The sequence below is a fragment of the Zonotrichia leucophrys genome, chromosome 19 (genome assembly GCF_028769735.1).
Source record: "Zonotrichia leucophrys gambelii isolate GWCS_2022_RI chromosome 19, RI_Zleu_2.0, whole genome shotgun sequence".
Lineage (NCBI taxonomy): Eukaryota > Metazoa > Chordata > Aves > Passeriformes > Passerellidae > Zonotrichia > Zonotrichia leucophrys.
The window spans coordinates 5,416,260-5,427,029 of NC_088188.1; the positions used below are offsets into that span (position 1 = coordinate 5,416,260).

Here is a 10,770-nt window from a genome sequence, read left to right on the forward strand (position 1 = left end):
CCAGAAATCCCATCCCACTGATCCTGCCCCACAGAACCCATCCCACTGATCCTTCCCACAGACTCCACCCCACAGATCCCACCCCACTGATTCTGCTCCAGAGATCCCATCCCATTGATCCCATCCTATTGATCCCACCCCACAGAACCCATCCCACTTATCCCACCCCAGGGATCCCATCCTACAGACTCCATCCCACTGATCCACCCCACAGATCCCAACCCCCTGATCCCATCCCACAGATCCTGCCCCAGGTATCCCACCCCACTGATCCCACCCTACTGATCTCACCCCATAGATCCCATCCCACAGATCCCATTCCCACTGATCCACCTCCCTGATCCCATCCCACTGATCCCGCCCCAGGGATCCCATCCCACTGATCCCGCCCCACTGATCCCATCCCACTGATCCCATCTCACACCCCTGATCCCACCCCACTGATCCACCCCCCACACATCCTATTCCCCTTGATCCCACCCCATCCATCCCCAGAGGGGCAGCTCCAGCTCCCCACTAATAAACAATCCCAGAGAAAACCAGTCCATCTTTCAGACTCTATTTCAAGTTCACACTTTGGAGACACACAACATTTGTGATTGCTAGTGATCCTCATCACCCTTCTGGTAAAAAAAAATCAGTGGTAAAATTCCTCAGTTTACAGGTAAGGATTTCACAATCCTTGGATTGGAGGAAAAATCAAGGCATCAACAGGAGTGGAGTGTCAACATTTCAATGTTATCTCTAGCATTTCTTTCCTGGTATTAAAAACATGCTTTTAAATTCCAAACAAGCTCCTTATCCTGCTCTTGCTCCACACTAAAAGTATAACAATGCAATTGCTGTCAGCAGGAAAAAGAGGACCATGAAATCAAGTCCACTTGTGATCCCACAGAGGAAATAATCAGGTATGAAACAGAGTTGTCCCCCAACTCCAAGTTGGTTCCCAAGTTGATGCTGAAAGCCCTGCCTGGGTGCTCACCCTCACAAGAAGAGCTTCTTACTCATATCTTGCTCCTGTGAGGTGCAAGTTGTCAACACTGACTTTGGTCTCCTCCAGGAGGAAGCCCCTGGATCCCACATGACTCCAGAGGGGCTGCTGGAGAAGTAAAGCAGCTGGGTGACAACTCAGGGTTTGTTCTCACCCTGATGATGGAAAAATTAAAAAGGCATGGATGTGGTTTGGAATGTGCCAGAGCTGCCTCTGGCCAGGCTCTCTGTTGAGCAGGGAGGAGCCCCGAGGCTGTGGAGTTTCTGGGGATGGGTGAGGCACTGCAAGAACATCTCCAAGAGCAGGAATGGCACTTGGTGCTTCATGAAGCACTTTTTTATGGAGCACAGCAAAACTCCAAGGAGAGCCAAGGGCAGTTGTTGAGATCCTGGCTGATTTACAGCTACAGAGACAGCAGATTCCTCCTGGGCACTGCACACTGGGCTACACAGCTGGGAATAAAGCTCAAATCCCAGCAACTCCTTCATTATAGCCTCAGGCACCAAACAGTGAATCCTATTGTAAATCCCTGGCTGAAAACTCCCCTCTCCCACACACCTGCCCACCAGCTCTGAAAAAACCAGAGAGATTGTGCTAATATTGGTGGGTGAGATTGCTGAAGCTGAGCAGTGTGAACACCCCCAACAGCACTGCTACATTCCACTTAATTCTTCTAACCCATTGTTAAGGTCCCTCCCAGCTCCTTGGATTTATAAATATTTGCTCCACAAAGGGCCAAAATCCCTTACTGAAGAGTCTCTCACTACTTCACAGGCATTTGAGGTTGCCAAGTGCTGGTGATACAGGCTGACCTGGTGCAATGCTCTCAGAAAATGAGGGCAATCCATTGATGCAGGCACAGGACCTTCAGCATTTTAGAGCTGTGTTTTGGGGCAGAAGGTACTCACTCTGTATTCTCTCCTCCTGCCCCAGGTTGGTGTAACAAGTCCCCTTCAAGGCACTCTCTTAAGAGGAGAAGTCACCAGCAGAACAGACATTGTCCTCCTCCATTTAATTTTAAGTTACAAACTAAGGCTCATATGATTCCCACTCTTTTGGGGTTTAGCTACATCAAAGCTGTAAAAAAGACAGGAATGTAAATGGGAAGTGCTTATTGGTGCAGCTCTGTTAAAGCTGCAAATGAGCATGAGCAAATCTTACTAAAAGCCCAGGTTTGCTCAGTGTTTGCCACTGATGTTCCTACCTTGGCCTGGGGAGCTGGTGCACTGGAACTCCAGTGGAATTGTGGAAAAAGGCAGCTGCTAAATGCAGCAAAGAAGAAAGACTTAAAAAGGATGAGAAGTTCACAGAGGTGATACAGTTCCCATCCTCCAGCCACATCAAAAAATAAAATAAAAAAATGTAAAGGCAATATAATTCAAGTAGCAAGGGAATGGCTTTCTCTGGAGCTACCAACACTCACCCAGACACAGCACAGATCCCAGAGCACTGCTGTGCCAGCCTCACTCGGCACTCGTGCCCTGTGTGAGTCCTGCTGCTCTCTGGAGGATCAGTACACCTGCACTCTGGTAAATTCAGCTGGAACAGGCCCCACTGGGGCTGCTGGGTGCCCTGGTGCTGGCTGAAGGCCCATGGCTGTGGGTGGCTGTGGGACAGAGAATTTGCCCAGCTGGCAGCACTGTCCTGGTGAGGCTCCAGCCTGCCCAGGGCACTCTCCAAAGGCACCTCTGGCTTGGCAGGGGGCAGAGCTGGGGCTGTGTCCTGCAGCAGGGCCATGCTGAGGTGCCTGGTGTCCCAGGGCCTGGCTGTGATGAAAGGCCTGGCCCTGAGCACTGGGGTGAGCAGGAAGAGCCAGAGGCGATGGGCACTGGTAGCTCTGGGTGGGGTAAGTGCCAGGCACGGCTTTAACCCTGGGCAGGAAGAAAACAGAAGGTTACACTGTGCTCAGAGCTGCCATTGCCTAATTAGTGCTGGAAATGCCCTGGGGACAGATTTCCTCCTGACCAGCGCTCAGAGAGGTCACTGCAATCCATCAGAGGGATTCACTACAACAGAAGCTCTCATTATAAGCAGCACTTGAGTAAGAAATGTCTTCAGTGGCCTCCCAGGACAGCTGCTCCCACTCCCAACCCACTCTCACTCCACACCCACTGAACCAGCCTGGCTCTTGGCCCCAGACTCTTTGTGCAAGGAACACACAAAGCCAAATTTCAACATGCTTTGAGATCCCTGGGCACATCCTCCCTGCCCTGTGAGTGACACATCTGCCAAGCCATTAATCAGGAGAACTTACAGCTGCCAAGTGTTATTTATCAAAAAAACACAAAAGGCCTTTGGTGCGAGTCAGAGCCTAGAGTATAGAGCAAAGGGAAAAAAAAAGAAGGAGGAAAGAGTTAGAAATAAAAGAGAGAGTTAGAAATAAAATAAATCATTCAGAAGTAAGGGCTAGGAAGGGTTTCCAGCAGAAGGCATGACTCATCCTGCCAAAACCTATCAGGAGAGAGGCAATCTGCCTGCCAGCCTCAGCCTCTGGGACTTCAGGAGTGCTGCTCAGCCCACGCACATGAGGATGAGAGCTGAGAATCCAGGCAATATTCATCAAGCCATGGGTGCCAAGTTCCCAGCAAGAAGAGACTGGCTCAAGCTGGGATTTTCAGGCTTGGAGATTTCTTTTTAATTATTTGAGGTGTGGGGTTGAGTTTGGATTTTTATTTGTGGACACAAACACGATGCCAAGGCCTGGACTTCAAAGAAATATCTCCTGTCCTGCAGCCATTTAATGCCTGAACCTTATGAAAATTTAAAATTAAAACAAATCCCAAACTATTAAGAGCTTTTGCTTGGAAATTAGCATCAAAATAACAAAAATTAAACTCCAGAAGTTGTATCTAAGACACAGACATGCAAATTCAGCTGCAGCAGTGGAAGCATCCTAGAAACACCTTCCCACCCTTTGTTTAATAGTCAAATGTTCATGTAAATACCTTTGTGTCACAACAGCTGTGTCACCTCAGCAAAGGAGGCAGGTTCAGGCACTGAGGTGTGTGCACAGCAGGATGGGACTGCTGCTGACACAGGCTCAGCACAGAGCCAGGCTCCCTCTCCTCCCAAAAGCTGCACTGGCACAGGAGGGAGAGGGGAAAACACAAATTCTGGGTCTGTCTGGCCTCCCCTGCAAGCACTCACAGGTTTTGAGTGCCCTGATGGACCTGGGGGACATTCCTGCTGCAAGCAAGGGTTGTTTTTATGGTTTCCCATGGGTGAGGGCAGTGCAAACACCTGGGAATGCTTCCACTTCAAATAAAACTTTACAGCAAGCTGATGGCTTAAACAATACATAAAATGTAACCCTGAATAGAAAACTATTTTTCCTCTGTGAAACTGAAAGGACACCTTAGAATAAGTAAATATTTGACCTGCATTTTGAAGCTTTTTAGAGTACAAGTGAATTCTCATGGTTTGTATTAAACTTAAAACCTTTCCTGCATGTGGGCCCTAAGGTTTCTTTTCTGTAAAGCAACATTGCCTTGACACTAAAAACCTGCTGAAAGGTTTAAAAGACACCAAAAGGTCTTTTGTTAAAAGACACCAAAAGGTCTGCACTGAACTTTGTAAGTGCCATCCTTAATTTACAGTGCTCTGGTTCTAAGTAGGATTGGACACAACTCACTTCACAGCATTCCTGGCAGGAAAGGTGGGGCAGGTAAAGATAAGGATCATGGCCCAGGGAGCCACATAGCCAGGAACAACTGCCTGAAGCTGGGGCAGAGTTACACAATTTAGCTTTCCTGTCAGCCAGAGCTGCAATATTCCCAGTGTACACACTGCCCTTGCAGCAAAGGAGAGGTCTATAACCTCCATTTAAAGACCTGGTTGGGTTAATGTGTGGTGATTCATTAGTCACATAAATGTCACCACTGTAACATCACTGGGTGACTCTGCCCCCCATGGCACCCACTGTGTGAACAGGAGAGGCACAATGCAGCTTTGAGAGATGATTTAAGGCCTCTGCTCACGCCTCAAAATTCCCCTACAAATGTTTCACAGGAACTCCTGTACTTACATGCTGTTTCCAGAGGCTCTCCTCTCTGCCAAGGACCCTGGGATGTATTTCAGCCCTGGTATCCTCTTCAGCAGAGTGAAAGGGAACACCTGGTCCAGCTTAGAGCCCACAGACTCTGGGAAATCCAAGCAGAAACAGTAGCCAAGACCATCTGAGATCAGGAGCTTGTTAAGGAGAGCTGAGGACAACACACTCATTTCTGACAGAGCCACACAGAGCCCCCTCTGTTCCAAACCACTTCCTCTGGGGAATTCTCCCAGCTCTACCCAGCAGCACCTTCAGAGACCATCATCTTCCTCAGCTCCACCTTCTCTGCAGGCACTGAGAAGGGGCAGTGTGGAACACAAATGCAGAATGGGATGGGATGAGAAAAGCCAGTGAGGGTTGGGGCAGTGTGAGTGAAACAGAAATCCAGAATGGGGCAGGATGAGCCAGTGAGGGTTGGGGCAGTGAGAGGTGAAACAAATTCAGAATGGGAGGAGCATGAGAAAAGCCAGTGAGGGTTAGGGGCAGTGTGAGGTGAAACACTGTGGAAGGGGCTAAGAGGGCTTGTTAGCTAAAGGAGTGAAAAGAAGCTCAGAAGCAAGAAGAAGCTGATAAAGAGATCTCTTTAAGGTTGTAACTAAAGAGACTGAGAGAAGTGAGAAATAGAAGAAAAATAAGAGAATTTTGCAGCTGGACAAAGTATTTTCAGAAAGTTAGTTGAAGTCACTAACTTTTTACTAAAAGTGTTATGCTGACTTATTGTAGCCAATAGTTAGGGTAGAAAAAGTATAAACAATTAGAAAGTGTATAAAAAGTCAGCCATGTTCAATAATAAAGAGCTGCCATCTGAGACTGCTTGTAGTCTCTGCTTTGTGTCGTGACTGCCTTGACAGCAACAAAACACAAATGCAGAATGGGGTGAGAAGAGAATGAGAAAAGCCAGTGAGGGTTGGGGGCAGTGTGAGTGAAACACAGATTGGGATGGGATGGGATGGGATGGGATGGGATGGGATGGGATGGGATGGGATGGGATGGGATGGGATGGGATGGGATGGGAAAAGCCAGTGAGGGTTGGGGGCAGTATGAGTGAAACACAAATGCAAAATCAGGTGGGATGAGCAGGAGAAAAGCCAGTGAGGGTTAGGGGCAGTGAGAGATGGAACACAAATCCAGAATAAGGTGGGATGAGCAGGAGAAAAGCCAGTGAGGATTCAATGCAGGGCAAGAGTGCAGGCAGGGAAAGCCAGCAGTGAGAACTCCAGCACTTCCCACCACCATCCCATTCTGGCCCAGGACTTCCCACTCACAAAGGATACAGGCTTCCCCAACCAGGAGCCCACACAGGTTCCCCAAGAGGGAGGAGTGGGGGACAAACCACGCCAGGCAGAGCCCAAACCACGGCACCAGCAGCACAGGAACTCTGTACCCCAAAAGCAGAGTCCTCTTCATGCGCGAGCGGGTAGTGGACACCCCCAGCATGGCAAAAGCCACTGGCATGAAGCCCTTGGCATCTCCCACCTCCAGCAGCCTGGAGACAAGGGGCTGGAGGACGAGGTAGAGGAGGGCAGAGAGCACAGAGAAAGTGGCAGTGAGGATGCAGTGCTTCACTGTGCCCACGTTCTTCTCAAAGCTGCCAGCAAAGTACCAGATGATGACAGCACCACAGGCCAGGGAGATCAGGTCCTCATAGATGAAGATGTAGGTGATCAACCTGTGAACTGAGCACAGCAGCACCTCAGACAGGCACAGACAGCACTGGGGCTGCTGGAAAACAATTACAGGCTTGAGCAGAGGGAGAGTGAGCCCATGGGATTCATTAAGAGCTTTTATTTCTATCCTGGTGGAGAAGAGAAGGAACCTGAGGCCTTTAAAACCAGGCATAAATAAGCAGATAGAGTGGAAAAAAGTGCTGTCTTGGGTGTCACAAACATATGGGCTGGCTCTTGCTGCTTCCTGGGAAGCTGCCTGGAAAAAAGCAACAGCATCTGTAGTAAATTTCAGTCTCATTAAAATTGAAGGCAAGAGACATAAAAATAACTGTTACAGTACTGATGATTTTGGCAAAAAGATAAACCGTTCTTAAATTGCTGGCAGGCTGATTTTCATCACCAAAAATATCTGGTGTCACCAGGATATTTTCTGAAAAATCCTCTTTGCCCAGGATTTTCTCCTGGGAAGCTGAGAAGCCTCAGAAAAGAATGAAAACAATCATTATCTGATTGTTTTGGAATGTGGTCTGGAGATCATTTACCAACAGGTGCATCTTTGATTGGTTCCATGTGGATTGTTTTTAATTAATGACCAATCACAGCCAGTGGGTTGGACTCTGAGTCAGCCTTGAGTTTTTATTATTCATTCTTGTTAATGAATGAACATTTTTTGTGTAGTTTTAGTATAGTATTCTATAATGTAATATATATAATATAATATAATATAATTAATATAATATAATATAATATAATATAATATAATATAATATAATATAATATAATATAATATAATATAATAATCAGCCTTCTGAGAACAAGGAGTCAGATTCTCATCTCTTCCCTCGTCCTGGGGACCTTCACAAATACCAGCCTGGAGGTTGTCACACCTCAGAAGTGCTCCTGGGCCCTCTGTTTAGGTGTTCCCCATGGCACACAGCAAGGATTGAGACATTTCTCCACCTCCCTCCCATCAACCTCAGTTTCACAGCCAGAAAAACACCAGTGAGAAACAAAACAATGCAGTGCAGCCCCTGGAGACACGTGAGGAGATGGTGGAATCACCCATCAGCTCAGAGCCTTGGACTGATAGGGGAAATCACTGCACAGGGGTAAACTGGAATTAAAAGTGTGATAAAAATCATTCTGGGAATACCACAGGGAGTGAGAAACACAAATCCCTCAAGCTCCCCGCACGGTTATTCACTGGGCTGATAGTCAAAGGACAGAGATGAGGGTGTGGAGGAGCAGCCTGACGTCCAGGGACTGAGATGGGTGAGCAGCAGGGTCGGGACAGGTCAGGGGAAGGGCACGGAGAGAAGGAAGAAAAGCACACGAGAGAGGGAAGAAAAGGACACGGAGAGACGGACTGGGAAGAGCAGCGGACTCGGAGACAGGCTTGAGGAAATGAACAGAAATGGGGGCTTGGTGGTACCACGGGGTCCAGGGCAGGACAAGGAGAAGACCGGAGAGAGGGAACAGAAAAGCTGCGTTGGGATTTGAGGAAGGCCGAAGAGAGGGGACACAAAGGCTCCGCTGGGACTTGGGGAAGGCACGGAAGGGGGCGAGCAGAGGGACCAAGGAGGCAGCGGCTGTCCGTTCCGGCGGCCCCGCTCACCTTCCCCGTCGTGCAGGGCTGCGGGGCGCAGCGCGGCGGCGGAGCGGGCGGCGGGGACAGCCCGCAGCAGCCCGGGCGCGGAAGCTCCAAGCGACAGCAGCACCGTGAGGGCGGCGGCGGCCGGCGGAGCCGAGGGCGCCGCCATTGCTGCCCCGCGCGCCCGCCGCTTCCGGGCAACGCCGGAAGGCCTGGCCGTTACCATGGCAACAGGAGGCGCTGTGCTGTCGTTACCATGGAAACGAGGGGGTTTCTCGCTTTCTCTCTCTCTCCACCCCCTCATTTGGGTTTTTATTTAATTATTGTTATCTTTTCCCTGTTCAGAAGGGGAAATATCGCAGAGAGAGGTGTGATGTCTCGCTGGGAGCCCGCTCATGGCTGGGTTCTAGCCGGGTGTGCCCACACTGAGCCCCAGGGTGTGGGAGGCTCATCTAAGCCGCCATCCACTCCCCCGAGCCTCAGGGTCTGGCTGCTGGGGAGCAGAGAATCAATCAGCCTGGAAAAGATCTCTGAGATCATCGAGTCCAACCCGTGACTGATGAGCACCACCATGTCAACTAGCCCAGGGCACTGTGTGCCACATTCAGTGCTTCTGTAATCACCTCCAGGGGTGACCTCAAAGACTCCAAAGACTCCACCACTACCCTGGGCAGCCCCTTCCAATGTTTAATCACCCTTTCTATGAAGGAATTCCTCCTCATATATTCCTCCTCATTTCCCACATCCTGAACCTGCTGTGATGCCGCTTATGACTAAATCCTCTCATCCTGTCCCTTGGAGCAGAGCCCAGCCATCACCTGGCTACAACCTCCTGTAAGATAATTGTAGAGCACAAAAAGGTCCTCTCTGTGAAAAATATGTATTTTATTATTGTCCTTTTGAAAATATTAAAATGAATATTATATGTGATATGTTAGAAAGTTATGCTGCATTAATTCTCTTAATTGCTGTGTTAAATATAGTTTTAGGTTATAACATAAGCCAGAAAAAAGAAAAGATACTTTAGAAAAAAAGTATCTTGCATAGCATAGTTTCTATTTTAACCTTATAACATAAGGTTAAAATAGAAACTATGCTATGCAAGATACTTTTTTTCTAAAGAAAGGACTTGCAGTGAGATAGCAGCCACAGGACACCTAAATCTGTCAGAGAAAAAGAATTTATTGCCCCATTATCAGGAGAAACAAACTTCTTCTTGCCTCACTCAGCCCTGAAGAGCTGTCATGATTCAGAGGAAGACACTGATCAGACAGAATCCTGAGTTTGAATGGAATTTATGCATCATGTATGAGCTGTATGAATATGCAACAGGTTATTGCTTTTAAGGGTTAATCCTTTGTTAACGTGGGTCCTTTTTCGGGCTTATGCTGCCCAGAAAAAGGTACCTGGATGTCCATAACTCATTGTTTCTATTGTGTCATATTGTCCTAATTCAAATTGTCCAAATTATTATTATTCTAATTATATTGCTATTTTTATAACCACTTTATTACTATTAAATTTTTAAAATTTTAAAAACAAGTGACTGGCATTTTTCACAAGAGCTTTCCCCAGCTCTCTTCCCTTCTCTGCTGCAGCCCCTCAGTGTCCTTTCTGAACTGAGAGCCCCAGAACTGGACATGGGACTCAAAGGCTGAGTGGAACATCCACACCAAAGCTGCTCCTGCCATGCTCATATCAAAACCTGTGGCAGGTTTGTGTTGTCTGCCTTCAATCCCCCAGAATATTGGCTTAATTGTTTGGCCAGTTCTGGTCAGAGTTAGGAGAGGAATCAGCAGCTCAAAAATGACGATGCCAAACTTCCTGCAGGTCTTGTGGACAAAAGGAGATGATGAAATGTGGGGAATAGTAAAGGAAAGTTTGTCTGCTCTGGTTGTAGGTGAGCTTTTGCCATCTTTCTGTTGTCTCAGCCATGCAATGAGAGGCTGATGCTGCACTAAAAGGAATGTTTGTGATAAAAACATCCAAACACAATGAAATACAGAGAACTTAATCTGATTTCTTCAGGGTGAAGGTTCCCTGTGATCATGACCATTGGCTAGCTTTATACAAAGTTAGTGGTTCATGAGCTTGTAGCTGGGGATGTGGCTGTGGATATTGTAGTAGGAAAAGAGTATATTTGCACAAAAGGAGAAAACTGTACATCCCACCTGGGTGTGTTCCTGTGTCACCTGCTCCAGGTGGCCCTGCCTTGGACTGGGTGTTTGCAGAGGTCACTTCTAACCCTCAGTGACCCTGTGAGCTCTGTGCTGTGTGCCCACTCTGGCTGCTTCACAGAATCCCAGAAGGGTTTGGATTTAAGAAGGATCAGAACAAACCCACCTTCCACACCACCTCTGATTTTGCAGCATGGAAAAGGATTTGAAGCAACTGGAATAATTTCCAGCCAAGGGGAAAGAGCAGAGGGTTGAAGGGCTGATGTTTTCCCCACATCTCAGCTTCAAAGTTT

At 48.0% G+C, this 10,770-nt stretch overlaps 1 protein-coding gene across 1 annotated transcript; it reads right to left on the reverse strand.

Annotated features, from left to right (window-relative positions):
- Positions 1–543: 543 nt before the first annotated feature.
- On the reverse strand, positions 544–8,476 carry RHBDD2 (rhomboid domain containing 2). Its single transcript, XM_064729601.1, has 4 exons — positions 8,325–8,476; positions 6,317–6,718; positions 5,016–5,166; positions 544–2,862 (listed from the first exon to the last, which is right to left on the reverse strand). The coding sequence occupies exons 1-4, from the start codon at positions 8,467–8,469 to the stop codon at positions 2,502–2,504; spliced, it is 1,059 nt and encodes a 352-aa protein (XP_064585671.1). The 5' UTR covers positions 8,470–8,476; the 3' UTR covers positions 544–2,501.
- Positions 8,477–10,770: the final 2,294 nt, after the last annotated feature.

Bases quoted from the DNA above. Each gene is read 5' to 3' on its own strand.
- RHBDD2 (XM_064729601.1), bottom strand. From the start codon at position 8,469: ATGGCGGCGCCCTCGGCTCCGCCGGCCGCCGCCGCCCTCACGGTGCTG. The intron at 6,719-8,324 runs GTGAGCGGGGCC...TGCTGTGCTCAG, and splicing joins AGCCCTGCACGACGGGGAAG to TTCACAGGTTGATCACCTAC. The intron at 5,167-6,316 runs GTATCCTTTGTG...TCCTGATCTCAG, and splicing joins GCTCCTGGTTGGGGAAGCCT to ATGGTCTTGGCTACTGTTTC.